We start from the raw sequence: 23,195 nt of genomic DNA, 5'->3' as shown, positions 1-23,195 counted from the left end.
GTGCCAGCAGCCAGGGGAAGGAAGGCCTATTCTTGCACGAATTTTCATACATCAGGCCTCCAGTGCATTTATAATCTTCCTTTTCTCCTTGTCTCTCTTCATTCCACTTTCACATATGTCCTCCCTACATTCTCTTACCTTCTGTTGTCTCTTTATTACTTTGCTAAACAGAAGGAGGGAAGAAGAATGGCTGGATTGGTGGGTGAAGGGATTTGACACTATCACCCATTTTTTATTGGGAGTATGACTTTAATCTACTATTAAAAGGAAGGTTGCCGAAACCGGTTTGGCTCAGTGGATAGAGCGTCGGCCTGCGGACTGAGAGGTCCCAGGTTCGATTCCGGTCAAGGGCATGTACCTGGGTTGCGGGCATATCCCCAGTAGGAGATGTGCAGGAGGCAGCTGATCGATGATTCTCTCTCATCGATGTTTCTAACTCTCTGTCTCTCTCCCTTCCTCTCTGTAAAAAATCAATAAAATATATTTAAAAAAAAAAAAGGAAGGTAATCATCCTCTAAACAGATTATAGTTTATATACATATTTTCTCCATTGCTAAGCATATGATAAATTATATTTCATTATGAGTGGCTCACTCATTACTCTGAAATTGGATAGTCACTATTTTATCTCTCTTTACCAAGCACCACTTTTATTCACTTTTTCGTTTCAAACTCAAGACAGGTATCTGTCTGTATGAATCAATTCTTTTCAGAATCTGCAAATTAATGGGATGTTCACCTGGCATTCTCCCTTTGCGAATAAAAACATTTGAATACAGAAACCAACAAAGAAATCTCCATAGTCACATGTAACCATAAAATAGGTTAGAGGCTAGGAATCCTGATATAATTGACAAGTAGTTATAAAGAGTTTTCCCCTGTTATTTTCTCTTTTTTTAAATATATTTTTATTGATTTCAGAGAGGAAGGGAGAGGGAGAGAGAGAGAAACATCAATGATGAGAGAGAATCATTGATCAGCTGCCTCCTGCACGCCCCCTCCTGGGGATCGAGCCTGCAACCTGGATATGTGCCCTTGGTGGGAATCAAACGCGGGACTCTTCAGTCTGCAGGCCGACACTATATCCACTGAGCCAAACCAGCTAGGGCTCCCCTGTTATTTTCATATCTTACTATGAATACTTGTCCATATTGATGTCTAGTTCAGAGGACCTTCATGTTCTTTCATCTTGTATATCATTTAGAATATTCTAAGTGACCTGTTACTACATTTAATTACACTGTTAGTATCATGTGTAAAATTTTTTTCAAGGGTCACTTAAGAAATCTCAATATAAGTTGCTCCTTCGTACACCACTTAACTTTATACTATACTGAAAGTAAATTCCCTTTAGTTCTTTGTCAGACAGAAAAGCTGAAATGATCGTCTGTCAAATGAGTATGAAGAACCCAGAGGACTTGAGCACATTGATTTTAGCATCAAAATGTGGTTAGACTTTCCCATGGCGGAGAGAACATCTTCATTTAAGGACATGGCTTCCGTTCTCCTACATACTGAGTGACCTTTGGCAGTTCTTTGTAGCCCAGTCTGGCTTAAAAGAGAAATTGCCGTTACCTAAGTCTGTTGGATATCTGGTGTTATCCAGTGTTAAAAGAATTCCTATAATCAAAGAACACAATCTTATTAGGATTGTCTTCTTTGATTGTAATAGCAAACTTCTATGTGAAGGGCTTTATAACCATCTCCAGCTTTCTGAACTTCAGTGTATTAAAGGAACTTAGACATATCATAATACAGAAATCAATGACCTATATCTTCTTTTTTCACTTTATTTCTTATCACACTATATACAAAACCAGAATAAATGGAATAAATATTATAATAAACCCCCATGTACCCGCCCACATCAGCCAGCTTTAATATTTAATCAGCATGTGACCAGTCTTGTTTCATTCACACACACACACACACACACACACACACACACACACACACACGGTTATTTTAAAACAAATGCCAGATATCATATTTTATCCATAAATATTTTAGGATCTAGCTCTTAAAAAGCAAGATTTTTTTATACATAACCTCAATGCCGATATTATCTCTCTCTCTCTCTCTCTCTCTCTCTCTCTCTCTCTCTGATATAAGCCCTAACAAGACAATGATGAAATCTGGTTTTAAATGTATTTATGAACTCTGCATTTCTACATATAACCCATGGTATTGAAATAGCACTTTTTACCACTTCACTTATTTAGGGTTTGGAAACTGTATTAGGGTTATCTCCAAAGAAACAGAACCAATAGTGTGTGTGTGTGTGTGTGTGTGTGTGTGTGTGTGTGTGTGTGTGTGTGAGAGAGAGAGAGAGAGAGAGAGAGAGAGAGAGAGAGAGAGAGAGAGAGAGAGAGAGAAGAAATTTATTATAAGGAATTGGCTCATTGATTATGGAGGCTGAGGCATTTCTAGATCTGTAGTTGGCAAACTGGCGACCAGATGTGTAGTTCTAGTCCAAGTCCAAAGGCCTGAGAGCCAGGAGAACTGATAGTGTAAGTTCCAGTCTGAAAACCATCAGTGTTCACACCCAAGAAGAGCCAGTCAGTATTTCCATTCAAGTCCCCAGGCAGGAAAGGACTGATATTCCAGCTCAAGACAGTCAGGCAGGACGCAGTCCTTTTACTGCCGGCCTTCAACTGATTGGATGAGGCCCACCCACATTTGGGAGGGCAATCTCCTTTACTCAATCTATTGACTCAAATGTTAATCTCACCCAAAAATACTCTCATAGGTACCCCAGTGGCCCAGTCAAGTTGACACATAAAAATAACCATGACAGAAGCCATTTCGGTTCACCCCAGATGCAATGGCAGTGGTAATTTTTCCATTTGGGGGGGCTTTTGGTATTGTAATATCCAACCCAATTACAGTCCAAACTCATGTGCTGTCCTAGCACTAGAACTGTGACATGTGTCTTCTCCCCAGCTCCCATATTCACTTATAGCGTGTTTGGGGCTTGACAAATACATAACAGAGGTTTTCAAATTCTTTCCTATCTGTGGAAATAGCATCAGCTGAAGGGTAACACAGCGCAGCTCAAGATGGGAGACCTCAGCGCTGTGCATGCTCTGTTTATGGAGTTGGTAGAGAACATTTTTTATTTCCTTGGTTACTTTTAACAGCCACATGAAATGGAACCTGATCATTGCAGTGTTAAAAGGCTGGAGGGTTGTTCCTCCTCTCCTCCAGATACAGCAAGGTGCCACTATCTGTCTTTTTTTATTATTATTAAATGTCTCATTGCCTCTGAAACAGAAGTAGATATCAAAGTGGCATAGACAAAGGAGCATGCGGCTGAGTTCACCTCTCCTTTGCCTGTACCTAGGGAGCTTGCCTGCCTTGTTCAGAGACAGATGTTAACTTCAAATCACTATTGACCTTATTGTTTACTCTGCTTAATTAAATACCATTTTAATATTCTCTCAGTCTGCCACCCCTTACATCTCACATTCATGTTGCAGCACAACGGGGTAAGAAGGAAAGGTCTTTTAAACTGAAGCGGTTAATTAGCTCTGGTTCCCCTGCGGAAGTGTCAGATAGAAATACAGCTAAAAGGGGAAAAGAACAGCCCTACTTGAGATGTGATGATAGATGCTAGAAGAACCATTGACCATGTTCGGATGATGCCCACATTATTAAAATGGTTTTGGAATTAGTGACCATTTTGAATCATGTATACAATAGTGTCATGTTAGGTCATTAATTTCTACTAGAATTCCTGTTTACTTGGCTATAGTTGTTCATTTCTGCCAGAGCCTGCTATATTTTTCTTTTCCCCCCATGTGTACATATGGTCCTGGGTGAAGGTAAAGGGATGGCCCACCAGTGAAGTTCTTAGTCCTTTCCTGGAACTGTGAAGTGACTGGATTGTCATTTAGAGACCCCTCCAGATGGCATTGTTGTTAAACGAAGTCACAATCCTGTAAAATACTCATTGGAGGAGGAGATATACAATGATATATTAATTATAACATAGGATTAAGCACGTGATAATATATAATTATGTGGATTTCATTTCTATAGATAATATATAGCTAAAATTATAAGTATAGTTATAAATATAGTTAGGTTATATAAGTTTACCATAGATGTAGATTATAGCTGTATAGGTTATAGAGATGGGTAGAGAAGTCAATTATAGATACAGTTCATTATTATATGTAAGTATAATTATGTAGATATAGAGCTAGAGTTATTACACAATAGAATGAAATAAGATAAGAATCCACTCTTGTAAACACATAAAACACAGGAGGTCTTTGAAATGACCGCAGCGTAGCTCAGTCCCCAGGGACGTCAGCACTGGCAGCTGTGGGCTTGCTCTGCCATGGAGAGGCCATAGTCCGCCTGAGTGAATATTAGCTAAAACAGTGGGCAAGCTGCAAGCTCATAGGTGGTTCTTTATCTTCTGAATGTCCTGGAATCATTGTGATGATGGATTCTCTTATACCCAGGGCATGAGCCACATTCACCTGTGTTCATATTGCCAAAGGTTGCAATAAAACTTGCATTTTAAGTACTTTAAACATGCTTATTTATCTTCAGGAAACTAATGAATAAGCTTGTTGTGAATCAAAAAGCCCTCATCAGAAAATTGGATGCTAAAGACATAGCAAGAACACCCAGGAGGAAACAAAGCAGCTAGAGCCCAGAGTAAAGACTGACTCCCAGCTCTACTGGCTCCAGGGTGTTTAGCAGACACTTCACTAAGCGAAGAGCTTATGGCTAAAGCCAGGATTCCCCTTCATCACCACCAACCCAGTCCTGCCCAGTGCATGCTATTCCAAGTCCCCTTGACCTACAGTGATAGTGGCCTTGGCCCTGATGGACAACTGCAGTGTGGTGAGTGTCCCACGAGGTGTCGCAGCTTTCCTCCCTCAGCCTTCTCCGAAGCCCAGGCCACTCCCTGTAGCCCTGACTGTGTGCCAGGCCAGAGGCGGGAGGGAGGTGAGGTCCTGGAGGTAACGCTCAGGGCAGAAGGGTATGGATAAGTGTGCCTGCCTCCCATCCTTTACTGTGACGATCTGGAAGCACATTCCACATGTTTCTCCCAGGGTCCCCAGCAGGACTGAGTGCAGTCTCCCCCAGGGTAATGCACTGCACAGTGCCCCTTTATTGGTGATTTTTCTTTTCTCACTTTCCCACCCCTTTGCTTCCATGTCCAGGACCACCCCCATATCAGCCACCTCAGTCTTTACTTTCAGGGGGTCTCAGGCAGAGTCACTTGCCCAGAGGTAACTACTCTGACCATCTGGGGGATGGGGCCAGGAGGGAGAGAGAGGTATATGTGTGTGCGGGTGTACACACAGGCCTAATGTTGTTTTATGTATGTGTGTATTTTTTAAAATATCGTTTTATTTTTTTTTAAATTGTTTTATTGCTTAAAGTATTACAAAGAGTATTATATATGTCTCCTTTTTTTTTTCTCCCCTTGACCCTCCCCTAGCCTCCCATGCCCCCCAGTGTCTTGTGTCCATTGGTTATGCTTGTATGCATGCATACAAGTCCTTCGGTTGATCTCTTACCCTATCCCCTCCCATCCCCCAACCCTCCCCAGCCTTCCCGCTGTAGTTTGACAGTCTGTTCGATGTTGCTTTTAAATGTCAGTTACAGGTACACTCAAATAGATCTATCAGGCCTTTCTGAAAAGCAGTCTCTGCCTTTGTTTACCCTCCACTTTCCCTTTCCCCACCAGCTACTCTTGCAATACATTTTGGTATTTTTCTTCAAACTAAAATTGCATTCGTGCATTGCTACTTTTTAAATTTTTGTTCCAATGCAAGGTGCTATCTGGCAACACCTCACTGTGAAGGGTGCTTCCCTCAGATGCACCCCAGCCCTACCCCCCCTCCTCAGACTTGCAGTGTTGGATCTGCTGGCTTGTTTGCTTAGTTTATTACATACTGATTGTTGTTCAACTTCAAATGCTTGGTCAGTTTCCAAAAACTTTCAGAGCATCAGGTAATTCCTGAATTCAGCCTCCTTGACAAACTCCTGGAAACTCTTGCCTCTTCTAGTCAGCCTGAGTCACACCTACTGCGATCTCCCTTCTTCGTCATTCTGTACTTTCTCTTGAATTGTTCCCTTTGCTTCTTGTGCCAGTGTTTTCCTCTTTCTTGATTTACTTCCTGATTTTGATGGAGCTCATCTCCAGTAGCTTTCTGAGAAGGGATGTATAAGAGGTGAAGAGGACATGTTTGAAATTGTCTTTCTTCACCGGCACACTAGCTGCATAGAATCTGTTAGTGGGGAATTGTTTTCTTTCAGAGTTTCAAAGGGATTGCTCCATTGTCTTTTAACTCTAGTGCCGCTAAGCGGTTCAAAGCCATTTTGATCCTGATCCTTTGTATGTGACATGATACTTCTCCCACCCCTTCCAAAAGACTTCCCTCTGCCCCATTGTTCTGAGCTTGCACAATTCTACTTTGGGGAGCAGTCATTAATTCAACTTCATGTGCATTGTCTTTCTCATGTCCTGCATTTTGGGGAGGTTTTTCATGATTTCCTCTCTTAATGTCCCCCCCGCACCCTCCCCCATTGTTTCTTTCCTGAAATTTGTTTGTGCTGATTTTCTGACCTGGTCTTCTTCTCATTTTTTCTATCTCCTCTATTTTCCATTTCTCTCTCCCTTGCCTCCGATGCCTCCTTCCATCCCTCAAGTGGTCTTATCCACAGATTGAGAAGCACCGTGCTCTGTGGTCTACTTCATTCTCCCTTCCCTGTGTTAACACTGCACTTGTTACTTTTGCGTCTTCTAATGCAGTATATGAAAGGCTAATATGCAAAGTGTCCCCTAGTGAGTTCAGTCAGGAGACAGGGAGTTCTATCGCTCACTATGACGTGCGCTGACCACCAAGGGGTGGTGTGGAACGAAGGAAGGCCCCAGCTGGCAGCTGGGGAAGGGAGCCCCTGGCCAGCAGCTGGAAGGCCCCGATCCACCCTGATCGCTGGCCAGGCCTTAGGGACCCTACCCACGTACAAATTTTGTGCACCGGGCCTCTAGTCAATTATATTTATTTCCATGATGTTGGTACTGTTCCTCTTCATACACTTTCTTTCTTGCAACCGCCCAAAAGACATATTCAGAATAACTCTTGTGATGTGTATATTTTAAGAACCACAGTTTCTGTGTTATCTCCACTGAGTTCTCTGTTCTCTTCTTATATCAACATTTGGGAAATCATCTTTTCTCATGTAAATTTTAATTGGCTTTCTTTTTTTAAATATATATTTTATTGATTTCAGAGAGGGAGAGAGAGGGAGAGAGAGATAGAAAACTCAATGATGAGAATCATTGATTGGCTGCCTCCTGCATACCCCACACTGGGGATCAAGCCCACAACCCAGGCATGTGCCCTGACTGGGACAATCAAACAGTCATTTCCTGGTTCATAGCTCAATGCTCAACCACTGAGCCAAACCAGGGCTGAATTTGGCTTTCTTGAAAATGCATCAATTCCCTTCACCCCATTAATTTATGTTTTTTCCCCAAATAAATTGTGCTTTTCTTATATAAAAGGTGCCCGTGGTGGCCTTTGCCAATGAACCTTCATACTGCCCTCCGTTGCCTTTGTAAACACGTCTTCATTTTAGAATTCAGCTAAAATCGACGGCCCCTTTTTCTTCTATATATATCACATATTTCATAATGGTAATGAATCATGGCACATGTTGCAGCCTTTTGAGACAATATTGGGGGAAATGGATAAAAACATCAGTTTGTTCAAATTCTCTACAGTTTTCTCTTTCTTATTTGCCTATGAAAAGCTCCCATTCTTTTTTAGATAAACTTATTTTTATTCTCAGGAATTCAATACAATGCCATTACATTTATATATACGATATTCATTTCAGGCAACCAAAAAAGAAATGAGGGCTTTCTCTAGTCTGTTTTTAATTTAGATCACCTGTTTACTATATGAGTAAAGTTAAGAAACTGATGTTGAAATCAAGAAAACCTTTGTGAATTAGAGTTGAAAATGGTGGTAAATGAAGCCATCACCCTGTCTGCATGGATGTTTTTGGCTAACTGGGAAAAGCCAGCAAGTCATCGGGCTTTTATTTCGGAGCCCTAAGGATGAGTGCTATGAACAGCAAGGGGACTCTGTCTGCTCTTACTGAACTTCGCAGTCTGGGGTACTTATGCTTTTTGGGTTATGTCACTGCTGATTCACCATTTCTTTTTCATTTATAGCGCTTATCTTCCACTTCACAAAATTGCGTTTATTTGCAGTTCCTCATTTGAAAGACTCTGGGCATATCCAAATAATAGCTCAGCCAATATAAACTGACATTTCTTATTTTGAAAGGCAGTTTCCTTGTGGCAGAAACTGTGGATGTCGAATTAGTCCAAATTAGCCCATTATTTCTTAGGCTAAATGTCCCAGAGCATTTCCAAGGTCCCCTAACTAGTCGGATTTCCCTTTGATCTCCCAGATCTTCTTTCTGTCCACATTTTGCCAATACTTCTTTCTAGTCCTTTCTGCACTACTTCCACCTGAAAACAAATGGATGCTAAAAGTTTTGAGGACTGGAAGACTGATGCTTACACAGTTTCAGGTTCATTTGATGTTTATCACAGCCAGACGGGGGTGTCCTTGGAAGTCCATGTTTGATCAACTGCCTAATCAGCTACATTCTTCACCACTGTTCTGCAGCAATTTCTCAGATGGTAACAGAGGGTTAGGACAGTTTTAAGAGTTTCTAAAGTTTGGCTCTGAAGCATAAATTAAAATTTGATAGACTTCTTTCTTTCCAGTCAGTTAGTAAACTTCCCTTGTTCAGGAGGAAGGAGACACTATAAACCTGTGAAATTTTGCTACAGTGTAAGATCCTAAGGAAAAAACAACACCACCGTGCTTCAGGAAGTTCATGGTTTTGGTGTGTGTGTGTGTGTGTATATATATATATATATATATATATATATATATATATATGATGCTTAATTCTGTAGATAATATCTGTTTGGTAAAGGAATTTTTCTATTTTCCCTTTCTGGTATGAAATCTATACCTACCCCATGCTTTTTTTGAATGAGAGATGTTATATTAGAGAAGTTTTGGCCTGGCTTTTCTCCCTGCTCCACCTTCCCTGACATCATTCACCTCAGTCATTGTCCCCAGTGAAGGGGATCATTGGTGCAGATGATCCAAATCCCCAGCTAATCCTCTCAGTGGGGTGGGGTCACAGGCCCACCACTTGGGGCCACAGTTCTCATCACACCCGGGGCATGACCATGGCTTCCCGGGATTGAGGACAGTGTGTAGACAGTGGGGAGTAACGCCCAAAGCAAGAGGATAATCTGCAAGGCAAACAGTCCCACAAGGATCATCAGGAGCCCCTGACCCAGACAACAAAAAGGGGCCCTGGGGCTTTTCTCCCTGAGTCTCAAGAGCTTACCCTCTTGCCCTGGAATTCATAGACAGAGTGTTATTCTGATGGCCCAGGCCAAGGCCAGCCAAAAACAAACAAAAAAACCCACATGTGATTGTAATACAAATGGTCGTAGGTCCTACAGTAAAGGAAAGGATTGTTCTGTTCAACCACAGGTACTGCCAGGGAGACAGTCATCCAGGATCCTACAGCATTGCAACCAATCCAGTTCTGGGTTCTGCTAACAGGGAAACTTTGGGATGCCAGTAATTAATATGCAACTACCTCTTGACTCAATTCTCAGGTTTTTCAGAAGCTGGTTCTTTGAATCTGAGTTTAAGTACATTACAGCCAAGAGGTACCAGCCAGCACCATTGTTATTTCAAAGTCTGTCAGTCAAGTTGGTCACTGGGAGCCATCATTCTATTTCAAAATGTCAGGGAGCTCGTTGAAGATTTATACCTACAGGAAGAAATCATGAGCTTAGAAACAAAGAAAAGAATTTTGTTTTTCTCCAGATGGTACTTTTCAGAATCTCAGTAGCCAAAATGTATCTTAAAATGAGCTTTTGGGGAGGCGGGATAATGAATTTACTTGATACATATTACCTGATTTTTAACTTATTTTAATATGATTCCCCATTTTGAAAAACAGGTTAATTTATTTTATATTATTTTTTTTAACTTTAAAGCAACTCTTAAACTAAAGGGCCTGCCAATATCTGATAGGAGATGACCTGGGATTCTTGCTGTCTTCTCCTTTCCTTTGAAGGGGAAAGCATTCAAGTTAAATACTTCCACATTTTAAGCCCATGTGTTTTTAAACAAATAAAAGAGGGGGGAAATGAACAGATTTGCAGATGAGCTCCCTGAGGAGAAAGTATGTAGAATACATATTGGGAATTGGGATCTGCCCTGAGCCCTTTATAGAGGAGCTCATTTAATCTTCTAATCCTAAAATGATAATAAAAGCAGACGAGGAAACTGCAATGCAGAGGCGTTCAGGAACTTACCCAAGACCCCTGTGCTGTCATGCCCCTGTGCCCAGCCTGGTGGCTGCGGAACGACTGAGTGCCCTCGGAGATGGCATACAGTGCAGAGACTGCACCAACCTTGTGGTTCAGACGCATGCTGTTGCTATGCGTCTGTGTTTACTGTTACCCATCTCTACCTAGAGCCAATAAACGGGAGTCAAAGAACTGGGGTGAGCCCCAGGAACTGGGCTTCTCCCACAGTGTCCTCCCATATTTTGCTTCAAACAAATGAAGTTTCGGGCAGGGCCTGTCAGACGGTCTGGAAGCTATTTGTTGACTCTGTTAGAGCTGGTGTGCGCTGTCACTTCTGGCTCACAGGTGCAGCATAAAGTCAGTTCCTCTCTCCCCTCCATGAGCTGAAAAGATGGGACTGCTATTGACGTGTGCTGGGGAGGAAAGCTCAGTCCGCCTCACTGTCTAAGCAGATTCAGGTGTTTCTCAAGTGGCTTGTTTGTGGAGGTTCACCCTAAGCCTGCTGGATGGCCAGGCTGAGTCATCATAATCATTGAAGCTACTTAATACCCCGAGCTGGGACATCAGCCTGTGATAATTGAATAGCACGTGGGCTTTAAGTGCACATCCCTTATAAAATTTTAAAGCTTGCTGGATTTTATTAGAATATTTGAACCAGACTGAGTATATTACATTTATGAGTCCAATTGATGCAGGACCATAATAATTCAACACAATATGCTTATGTCATTAAACTCATAAAGAAGATTCTGAGTCACTGTAATGAATAGTGCTGATTCTGTAATCACAGACTAACATTTCACCCTGATGAGTTTTAACTGGGAGCTCTCAGAATTTTCTATAACATCAAGACTTAAATGCTGTATTTTGCTTGATGACTACTTCAAGTATTTACTTTAAAACCTAGGATAGATAGAAAAGTACCTGCTAAGACAGAATTATTCATTAGAAATATGAAAAAGGTTGGAAGAGGTTGGCATGAAGTAGAATAGGACTGTAATTGATGACTGGTCATAAATTATAAATAAAAACCAAAGAAAGATTGTTTCATTCTGCTTTGACTAATTTCATTTATTCCCTCATCTCTTACCTTATCCTCAAACACATGTATTTTGTATATTTCTGTGTGATAAACTACTTCAAAACTTGTGCCTTTAAAGCAACCACCATTTGATTGCTATGGATTCACTGGCTCTGGAATTTGGGCAGGGCTCAGCTGGGTGGTTCATTTTTCCAGGTGGTGTCAGGTCAGGCCACTTGTATGGCTGCATTCTGATCCTGCCTTCGCTGAGGACTGGGCCCACCTGGGGCGCCAGAATCTGCAAGGCCATTTCTTCACTCTCAGCACTACCTCCAGTGCATTCCCTTGGTTAAAACATGTAACGGGCTCCAACCTGAAGGCTCGGTAGTACTCTAATGGTCCAAGAGAAGAGAGGTTCTCCAGGGCACGGGACAGAACCCCAGTTGTGAGAAATGGTACAGAGCTGCTGACTCAGTGAGCAGTGCGTTCCAGGAGTGCGCACCCTACTCTGAATGGGCCGCACATGGTGCCCAGGCCAATCTTGTTGGACTCTTGGTGGAGAGAGCCCCAAACTCTGCTTCCCCACCATGAGGCTTTGTACATGCTGTCGCTACTGCCTTGAACAGACCTCCTCTAGTATCTTCCTCTAATACCTTCACCTCTTACTTTTTACTCACCCCTCAGGTCTTAGCATAAATGTCACCAATTGCCAGGACTGGGCTGTATGTCTTTTTTCTGTGTGCTCCAAAGCACTTCATTCTGTTTTCTTAAAGCCATACTAGAGGCCCAATGCACGACATTTGTGCACTTTGGGGGAGGAGGGGTCCCTCAGCCCGGCCTGTACCCTTTTGCAGTCTGGGAGCCATGGGGGGGGGGCGGGAGGGGGCGGGTGGGAATAGCCGGCAGTCGGACATCCTTAGCGCTGCCATGGAGGGGGGAGAGGCTCCTGCCACCGCCACTGCCAGCCATCAGCTTGACTTGTGGCTGAGTGGTGCTCCCCCTGTGGGAGCACAAAGACCACCAGGGGGAGGCTCCTGCATTGAGTGTCTGCCCCCTGGTGGTCAGTATGCATCATAGCAACTGGTAGTTCCACAGTTTGGTCAATTTGCATATTAGCCTTTTATTATATAGGATTTTAATTGCTGCTTCACCTGTCCACTCTGAAAGGCCTGCAGGTTTCTTAGGACAAGAACTGTTCTTATTCACCACTTAATTTCTAGCAGCACGAGCATGTAGCTCTCAATAAATAGTTGCTGGGTAAAGGAATAAAGCCTGAAGAGAGAGGAGTCAACAAAGACCAAACCTTTATCCAGTCCTTAAAAATAGGATTTAGATGCTGGAAGCAAAGCACCAATAAGAACGATCCTGAACGATCTTTGTTATGGGGTGGGGCCACAACATTAGTAACAAAGAAACAGAATTTCCGGAGGATGAGGCCCAGAAATCAGGATTTTGAAAAGATTCCCAGGTGATTCTAATGTGCAGCCAAGGTTGAGAACCACTGGATTAGAGCATCATCCCAATACCCCAAACTGTCCTAATTTCATCAGAGTGTGTAGGATGTTTTGGGCATGTTGGGAAAGCAATCCAGCATGTCTGATCTAGTGGAGACAAATTTTAGAATAGCCAGAGAGAGAGGTGTTCAGACTGGAATTTATGAGAGTTTATCATGAGGAAGACTTGACCAGGTGAATAATATTGATTCCACTGGGTTGATTCGTGACATCTGGCTAGTAGAGACCAGACCTCTCTCAAGTCTAGAAATATCCTAGTGTGTCCTTACCCAGACCTGATCTGTCTTCAGAGCCCATCAGCCGATGATGAATTTTTCTAGGGCTTCAAGGTAAATGAAACCTCTAAGTCGTATGAGACTGATAGTTGTCTTTAAGCTGCCACTTGTGGCTAATGACTTCTGGAAATGAGGAATGCCATTGAACTGTCTTCCCTGTTAATATGTCACAATGGAAAGGTGGATAAAGCCCTATTATATTTTTAAAGACCATTACAATTTTAATAATTTCAATAATTTTAAATTACATTGAGGATTTATGTTAAAATTTTGAAAAATAATGAGAGCTCCACAACAATGAGATGGCTGGGAAAATCATTAGAATGACACAACTAGTGTGATATATTGCACATGAAATAAGCAGTAGGCTGCAGTTGTAGTCATGAGCCCTATTAAAATTGAAACTTTTAACATAAGACGGCCATGATTTTATCCCCCCTGCTAATTAAAATGGAAGGAAGGGGGCCAAAAGATAAAAAGGTAAGGTCTTTCAAACATTTCTGAGGCTCTATTCGCATAACCACATCTTCTAGACCCACACACAGTGGTTGACTGAATTCAGGGTAAACTCTGAGAGCCTACATGAGCATGGTATGGACAGCCTCAGAGACAAGGGCTGCCTTTACATTTACACATTACAATTCATGCTGAAAGGATTGCACTATGAAAATTATCTTAGGCCCTTCTCCTGATTGAGGAGCCAGTCATTTTGTCAGTCTCTTATGGTCTGTTGACCTTGGCTAAGTTGCTGCCTCTTGGGATCTCAGTTTCTTTATCTGCAAACAAAGGATACCCATACCTGTCCTCCTCCTCAGCATGTCAGGGCTCATATAAGCTCGTGAACTAGGAAATGCTTTGTGCAAAGTGTCTGCAGACCCAAATCTGGATTCAAGCCCCCCATGCTCTCCTTAATCCAGCTGTTACCCACACAGAGCCCTCCACATACTGGCTTTGCTCCTTGTTCACATTGTCTGCTGGTTTTAGACACTATTCTTCCTCCCTACTTTCCAGACCCTAGACCTGAAAGGAAATGACCTCAAGATAGGAAGGGCCACGCCATTTAACACCCTGCGGATCTCACAGGGTGTTTGCCGGGATGGACTATAGAGCATGTGACCGGTCCCTATGACCAGACTAGAATTTCATCTAGAAGCCTCTGAGGTGAAAACCACCCAGCAGAGGTGCTGTAAAGGCCAGCTTTTACCAAGGCTGTTCCAGTAACATAAGTACTTGTCCTGTCAGCCAGAGCTGAAACAGAAATTGTGTTGTAGGTCACACATGATGAAACATGTTAACATAATGACCTTCGTCAAGGGTGTCTAAAATGAAATAGCATGTACAAGCACATTATATTCAATTTTTTCCCTAATACAGTGTATTGATTGAGGTACTAGGCTAAAACTCTAAAATAATCAACTAAATTCTGGCTGAATTACACTGTGAGGAGTGTGTCTCAACTTTTAGAATTCAGTAACACAGCTAATAGATCATATTAGCCTCTGTTTTGGTTCAAAAGATTAATAATGTTTATTTTTTAAAATATGTTTTTATTGACTTTTAGAAAGAGAGGAAGGGAAAGGGATAGAGAGATTGAAACATTGATGAGAGAGGAGCATCATTGATCAGCTGTCTCCTGTACACCCCCCACTAGAGATTACTTAACCTCCTAGAGCTCAGTTTCTTTTCTAGAAGATGAAGATAAGCGTGGTTCCTCCTAAAGTTGTGGTAATTGAATGAGATATGTCATTAAAAGTTTCACTCTGCCCAGAACTTTGTAAGCCCTTGATAAATGGCCTTTTCATAAGAGTAATGAGATGTCTGGTCACCCTGGTGTGTGCATGCAGAAGACGGTGCTAAGGGAATACTCAGAGGAATCTTGGCAGGTAAGAGTTAAAGGGGAAAAACGTGCCACTTTGGAAAGAAGGGATCATGAGCCTGTTAGGGAGTATCTGACAATCTGTATGGCCCTCATCCTTCCATTGGTCTCTCTAGGCCTCCTCTTTAACAACTCATAGTCCCTACAATATTTTTTCTGTGTTGAAAGGATTTTAAAGACACATGTCAGTTTAATGCTTTGGAAAAGACCCATGGACCCGTCTCTCCCTGTTACTTCTACGCCCTGCTCAGTGGAACCTGCATATATTGAACTACAATAAGCTCACAGCCTGTAGAAGAAAGGACTTTATGACCACAGGGTACATAGCATCAATACGGAAATACGCCCTTAAAGATTAGCCATCTAAATTTGACTTCTTGCAAGTATTGATAAGAAAAAACCATATACTTCACTGTTGGTCCACGTGGCAAAAAGTAAATAACCTACATAAATGTCTAATATATTTCTTATTCTTAAATCTTTTTGCCAATTTGATAAATAAACAACTCACAGACATTCATTGTGCTAGCTCCTTCTCTCCCCTGTGTCTCCTATCCTTCCTGTCCCCTCTACCCCAGCCCTTCCTCTCTTGCCCTCCACTGCCAGCCACCCATCTCCTGTGGCCCCTGATCCTCTTGGCCCCTCTTTTCCCTCCATCACTCCCACTCCCACAGACCCTCTCCCGGACTCCTTGCTCTGCTGCTCTGTTTCCCGATTTGCAATCCTGTTGAAAGAGGATTTGTTTTCTTCTGACTCTCATCCTTCAAGTGTCTGAGGCAGGGCTGATATGTTGCACAGCCCCAGCAGGTGCGACCTCTGTTCATGGTGGCCCAATCCAGGGTGTTTAATAGAGTCAGGTGTGACACCCATCACCAGGGTGGGCGGGCTTTGCAGGCCTTCTGTGGTCCCTCATGGCTACAGATACTTAAGTATGCCTGCTGTTGTTTGTGGGGCACGGCTACAGTGTTTTGGCCAGGTTCAAGCCTCGGACTAATGAAAGGACAGGGTCCTCTCATTGCCATGTGCAAGTCCCAGCTGGAGGGCAGGGCTCTCCCAGCACAATCATAGCCAACGGCTGTGGTTGTAAGCTTGAGCCTATGGTCCGAACACGTAGCCCCACGTGCCTTATGATAGAGTTCGGGTGCATGCAGTTAAGTGAGGATGAAACTCACAAGAATGCTGTAAACAACTTGATCATGCCCCTACTTTGCCTCGTGGCATCTGCTATAAAATAAAGACACGGCTTGTAGGTGCTGGCTCTGTCTCCTCATCAGGGAGCAGCGTCCACCGAGACCCAGCTTTCATTCTCTTATCTGTCTTTCCTTAATCCTTTCACCCCCCCCCACTCAGTTTACCTTTGGCTGCAACAGTTGTTCTTTTTTTTTTAAGGGAGAAAAATGCCATGTGAAAGAAACAGAAATTGGATATTGGATTTTACAAACTCTTTTCTTACTTTGCCCTATAACCCTGATAAGTCACTTAAATTCCTAATGTTCTTTGAGTTTTGTAATGATCCTTTATACAGTGTGCTGCCCTGGGGATGCCGTGTGGCACCTGAACTTATGTTTCACGTACCAGGCTGAGTGGGATGTGCTTTTTGCACAGTAAAGGGAGGGCTTGGGCAAGAACTTTAATCTTCTCCCTTCAGCTATATATGCCGTGGAAAACTTTGTGAGCACAGGCAGCAAAAATTAAGTAAATATGTGTCTATATAAGTATGCGGTTTATATATAACTAGAGGCCCGGTGCACAGAAATTTGTGCACTGGGGGGGTCCCTCAGCCCGGCCTGCCCCCTCTCGCAGTCTGGGACCCCTCGGGGGATGACCACCTGCTGGCTTAGGCCCGCTCCCTGGGGGGATTGGGCCTAAGCTGGCAGTCAGACATCCCTCTGACAGCCCAGGAGCTCTCGGGGGATGTCCACTTGCCAGCGGGGAGCAGGCCTAAGCTTCAGTCGGACATCCTTAGTGCTGCTGAGGAGGCGGGAGAAGCTCCTACCACCACTGCTGTACTGGCAGCCATCAGCCTGGCTTGTGGCTGAGCAGAGCTCCCCTGTGGGAGCTCACTGACCACCAGGGGGCAGCTCCTGCATTGAGCATCTGCCCCCTGGTGGTCAGTGTGTGTCATAGTGACCAGTCATTCCCAGTCGTTCTGCTGTTAGGGTCAATTTGCATATTACTCTTTTATTATATAGGAGTGCCTAGCCAGCCTGGGTGAGGGGCTGATGACTGTTTGCAGGCTGGCCACAGCCCCTTCAGGGTGGGGGTCCCCCCTGGGGTGCCTGGCCAGCCTGGGTGAGGGGCTGATGGCTGTTTGTAGGCTGGCCACAGCCCCTTCAGGGTGGGGGTTCCCCCTGGAGTGCCTGGCCAGCCTGGGTGAGGGGCTGATGGCTGTTTGCAGGCTAGCCACAGAACCTTCAGGGTGGGGGTCCCCACTGGGGTGCCTGGCCATCCTGGGTGAGGGGCTGAGGGCCATTTGCAGGCTGGCCACAGCCCCTTCAGGGGGGGGGGGGGTCCTGCTGAGGTGCCTAGCCAGTCTGGGTGAGGGGCTGAGGGCCGTTTTTAGGCTGTCTAAGCCCCCCAGCGGGAACCCTCACCCCATGAGGGTGTGGCCATCCTGGGTGAGGGGCTGATGGCTGTTTGCAGGCTGGCCACGGCCCCTAGCCACCCAGGCTCCTAGTGGAGGCTGGCTGGAAGCAGGTATCTGGGATTTATTTGTCTTCTATAATTGAAACTTTGTTGCCATGAGTGGAGGCCACAGCTGGCTCAGGACAGGCAGGAAGCTCAGCTTCCTCCATCGCCCGGGCAACCAAGCTTCCTGCTTGCTCCAGCTCCGTGGCCTCTGGCCGCCATCTTGTTTGGGTTATTTTGCATATAGTGGCTCTGATTGGCTGATGGGCATGGCTTGGGCGTAGTGAAGGTACGGTCAATTAGCATCTTTGTCTTTTATTTGTGTAGATTACCATGTATATTGAGTATCTCGAATAATAAAAGTGTAATATGCTGATTAGACCGGACATCCTTCCAGACGACTTACCAGATGAGGCCAGGGCTGCGAGGGAAGCCCAGGTCCCAGAGGGAAGCCGGTGCCAGCAGCCAGGGGAAAGAAGGCCTACTCTTGCACGAGCTTCATGTATCAGGCCTCTGGTATAAAATAGAGTACTAGTACATTGGCTGATCTTGGATTGAGCCCAAAACCCTAAGGTTTTTTGGGGTGTTATTTTTGAGGAATAGTAATAAACTTGACTCACCAGCCACCATTATATGGAAGTAGATTTCGTTATTTAAGAAGAGCTCAGACAAAAGAAGCAAATCAGCTATGGTTGTATGCCCTCCTGCTAAAGTTAGTCAGTGGGACGTTCGCACTGGAATACCATATAGCAGTGATAGTGAACAATGTACAGCTACACCAAGCAGTGTGCATGAATCTCACAAACATCGTAAACAGTGGAAGTCAGACACAAAGTGTACATGGCGTGAGTCCATCAATATGAAACCAGTGGAAGGTGCCAGGCATCAGGATAGCAGTTACACTTGAGGGAGGGTGAGGAGTGCCAGTGTGCCAGGGATGATGGGGGATTACAGAGGAGAATGAGATGCTGTCGGTGACCTCCACACCCTTCTGGAATTTCAGTTCTGCCTTCTGTCCCCAGCCCTAGACCTAGTGCCTTGTCTTTGTCATTCCCCAGAAAGAGTTTGCCCAGCCCATGTCAAGCATGTGGCTCCGGACACAGCCAACCACACACGCCTCACCCCATACACATTAGAGCACTTGGAGGTTCGGCAGAGAACACATCCTACTTGGAGCATATCTTTGAGCAAGGAAGCAGTCGGTATAAAGAGAGCCAAGGCTGCTGGATTCCAAAAGCAAAGAAAAAACTCTGTAATGTTTACGAGGAAGGCAGATCCTTCCTTCTGGAGTTTTCCTCAAGGCATGCTAATGAGCTCATTTAAAGAAAAAGCCATCACCTGCAGCTGGCTTACTGTTACCTTCTGGTGGTGGTGCCCTTCGTAGGGAAGGTGTCTCCAGTACTTTCTCTTTTTCTTTTATTTATATTCTTAACTTCCACTTCTCTCTTCATCATACCCTCCAGGTTTTATTGGCCCTTTAAGGGACCCGTGCTCTGGGAACTAATTATGACAAATGTTGAGACAGCATCTGTTCCCAGTTTTCAATTCCTTCTATTCTGTTAGGATTCATCTTGAAGGCGGCTTTGCCGGAGCGTTAGTCTGCAGTTAATGTAACCTGCAGGGGCCTGACTCAGGAGCTGGGGATCGTGGAGGAGCTACCGGTACTGAGGCCACACCTGCGTCACACCCCAGGTCTCCTCACGCTTTAAACGGCGAAGTTGCTGCACGCACCATGGACAAGCTCCTCACCTTCCTCCTCAATCATTTCACTCCTCCCCTTCCAAAAGCAGTCAGTTGCACACCTGCATTTCATTGCAAGCATTGGCTGGTCAGGTGTGGGTAGTGTTATTGATTAGAAAGGATATTGGATGGAATTCGGGTCCCTCTAAAGTGGATATTCACTCTCAGCTTCCCTCCCCCAGAAAAACTGAGGTCAGGTTCCCGTTTACCTCTGATGCAAATAAGTACTGGAGTAAGGTCTTCATTTTTTAACAGTTGGTTTCGGCACCTTCTTACCTTAACCTGATGGCTGTTTCAAGAACCTTTCAGGAGAGAAATTACAGTGAGACCAGTACGTTAGGGTGCTGAATGGTAAACAGAGTCTGAGTTAAAACACTCCTCCTCTCTTGACTACTAGCCTTGCTCACTTTCCTCACAACAGTTTCCTCACCTGACAATTGGTATTACAGTAATAAAAAGAGGTAATTCCAGGCACAGTAGGATGATACCATAGAATTAGGTGACTTAAGAACATTTGGGTAGCAGTGCACATGTTTATCTTGCTTTGGTGGTGGTTTCACGGGTGTACACATGTCAGGACTCATCAGTTTGCACGTTTGAAAACTGTACAGGTCTTGTGAGCCATTTATACTTCCATAAAGCCTAAAAGAACAGATGCGGGAAGATTTTTAGAAACTCTAAGTTACTATACAAATGTTAATTATTAGTCATCCTTGTTATTGTCTTCTGTCTGTTTTTTTTTTAATAAGTGCAGCAAGGATAGTTACTGAGCATATGGGCTCTTTTTTAAAAAAAAAAATATTTGTATTGATTTTTAGAGACGGGGGAGAGGGAAGGGAAGGGAGAGAGAGACACATCTAGCTGGGAGCGCAACATCATCGGCTGTCTCCTGCACATGCCCCCACCGGGACCAAGCCTACAACCGGGGCTTGGGAATCAAACAGGCAGCCATTTGGTGCATGGGACTATGCCCAACCAACTGAACCACACTGGCCCAGGGCATCCTTGTTATTCTTTTTAAGAGGGTGGCTAACAAATTTTCCTTAAGCAAAGTGTCTTCTTTCAGAAATAAATTTTAGGTTGGCAGTTCACAGAGGTAGCTGAATTCAACTTGCTCTGACAAGGTTTCTCAACTGGGCCACTGTTGACTTTTGGAGCCCAAGGATTCTGTTCTGTGCGTTTTAAGATGTTAGTCTCATCCCTGCCCTTCCCCCACTCCCCCCCCCCCTCCCGTGACAATAAAAGTGTCTGCAGACACCCTGCTTCTCTTCTGGGACAATTCACTGGGGTAGGCCTAGGCCATGTTGCTTAGACACATTCTTTCTGTTACTCAAAGTCTGTAATTAATATGTTTAATTTCTAAGTTTGTGACAGGACTGTTTATATTTTTTAAACAAGCTGGAGACAGTAATAAAGGGTTAGTCCTAACCACCCCCTCTTCCCCTTTTCCTCCCACCCCCACCATCTGCCTCTGTTTTCTGTTGTGGATAAGATTTGCCTGACCCGAAATATTTTAACTGTTTTTGGTGTCCTCTTTTCCTTTAATGCCTCCTTCCAGCACCCACACCTGATTCCATCCCCAGCGGCTCAGGTCCTAGTCTCCGACAGGCTTTGCTGTGCAAGGCGGCCGATGCTGGGAGAGACAAGAGCAGTGGGGGGCAGGGGAGAAAAAGGGCCCAGAGCAATTAATCATAGTCAGAATTTCTTTTCATGGATGATTACAGGATTTGCAAAATGATCTGTAAATATTAGGAGGGATTGACCCTCTAGTCCCCAGTACTTCTTTTCCTTATTTATTAGAAGGAACCAAGGCACGTGCTGACTGTCCCTTTTAAAATCCCAGGCAGCAGCACAGTTAGCATTGTACAGATGGCTCGTCTTCTCCCCCTTTTAATCATCTGCCTACTTAATGAGTTAGCCGGGGAAAATTACTCTAAAAAAGAAAAAGATATTAACTAGTGACAGTGTTACTGGCGCCTCTGGATGTGTCTGCAGTGAGGCCTGAGGCTGTTGCTGTGAATCTGCTCTGAGCCAAAGACTCGCCCCCTGCATAAGGGATGTCATGGCTCTGTCCTCGTGGCCGGGTGACAGCAGAGGCAGCCGAGGACATTTCCCAGGTGCAGTGTCTAATGACGACGACAGCTGGATGGGCAGTTGACACTGGACATTTCTACTTCCAACAACGTCCTGACCAGGTTTTTAACTCTTGTCTCTTCCCCAGAAATACCTCAGGGACTTTTTCAGCGTGATGCTCCAATCAGCCACGTCCCCCCTACACATCAACAAAGTGGGGCTGACGCTTTCGAAGCACACCATTTGTGAGTTCTCGCCATTCTTCAAGAAAGGAGTCTTTGACTACAGCAGCCATGGGACCGGGTAGAGCTGGGGATGACAGGACAGAGGAACCACCACTGCAGTGCCTTCACGTCGAAGCGGGCCTTCGGATGCGGGGCAGCCTCCCCTGCAGGGTCGGGCCTGCCTCCCGCCTCCTCTCCAGTCGTACACGGTGCCTGAGCGTGGGGCTGGTGTGCTTTGCTTGCGGATGGTGTCTCTGATGGGTAACTGTTACTGTCCCATTGTGGCTGAAACGTGGCCTTTTCCCCATAGTGCTTCCTTCTCCTGCGGTGAGATGGACGTGGCTTGAGTACCTTGGGTTCTCTGAGACAAGCCATCGTGAGACCTCCCAAAGTGAGTGGCTCACCCTGCCCTTAAATGACTTTCATCTGGTTTGAGTCAGAATTTTTGTATAATACCTAAACACTGATGTTTACACAGAATTTCAAATTCTGCAAAAGGGATTTTCAGTCCAATCACGACTGGAGTCTTCCATGCCTGACAAACTGGATGTAGGTGACGTCACTTAAAGCTTCTATAAACCCATACAAATAGGATACTTGCTTCATCTTGAATATTCATGAATTTTTTTCCCAAATGTAAATGGCTACTGTGCATTCTCAAGCTTCTTCCACTAATCACAGAATGCATAGCTGAAGGCATATTTTTAAACATAATTTTGTTCACATTTTTGTCATAAAATCTACTGGATCTTTAGCTGGAAACCTAGAATTTGCAGTAGCTTATTAATGATCCCTAAATTACTCAGGACTTAATGTAGCATTGCACATTTATGTACAGTAAAACTGCTTTGCTTTACTAAAGAGAAAAATGTAAGTAGAAAAATATATATGTGGAATATATTGAAATGTATATAATTTTATCTACAGATTTATATATGTACACACTCCTGTACAATAGTTTTATCAAAGTATATAATCATTCACATAAATTTATTAAAGGTATTTGCTTTTCAAAATTTAAATGGAGCTGCTGTCAATATTAAATGAAGTTATGGAATGTATTATGTAGCTCAGTTTATTTTAAGTTTGCAGCGTGATCATTTTTACAGGTCTGTTTAAAACTTATCTAATGTGCCTGGGAAAATACATAACATACAACAATACAGTGTCTGTGTTGCAGAAGATGCAGTTATAATAATAATTGAAGTCACAAATGAATGGGTAACAAAACATGTTTACATTCAGTCTTCTAGAATATGCCTGCAAAACAGAGTTCTCCAACTTGAAAAATATATTTAAAGATGTGATTATCCTGACAAGGGGGAAACTACTATTGCACTAATTAGATATCGTAGTTTAGCATGGAAAAAATGTTTTAATTGCTATGGAAAGACTAGCTTTTGTCTGCAGTTGGGATTACAGGCATAGGTTTAGGGGCAATTTCTACT

General features: G+C 43.9%; 1 protein-coding gene across 3 annotated transcripts in view; it reads left to right on the top strand.

The window, feature by feature from the left end:
- The window catches only part of KIF16B (kinesin family member 16B), a 278,501-nt gene extending 255,732 nt beyond the window's left edge, over positions 1–22,769 (top strand). For all 3 annotated transcript variants that reach the window (XM_036321857.1, XM_036321856.1, XM_036321854.1), the window contains one exon: positions 21,672–22,769. In XM_036321857.1, coding sequence (XP_036177750.1) covers positions 21,672–21,830 — 159 coding nt within the window. In that variant the 3' untranslated portion in view covers positions 21,831–22,769. The remainder of the gene's footprint in view (positions 1–21,671) is intronic.
- Positions 22,770–23,195: the final 426 nt, after the last annotated feature.

This window comes from Myotis myotis, unplaced genomic scaffold (genome assembly GCF_014108235.1).
Source record: "Myotis myotis isolate mMyoMyo1 unplaced genomic scaffold, mMyoMyo1.p scaffold_m19_p_9, whole genome shotgun sequence".
Taxonomy (NCBI): domain Eukaryota; kingdom Metazoa; phylum Chordata; class Mammalia; order Chiroptera; family Vespertilionidae; genus Myotis; species Myotis myotis.
Note: the sequence above shows the minus strand (reverse complement) of the source record. Positions and strands in the feature narration are given on the sequence as shown.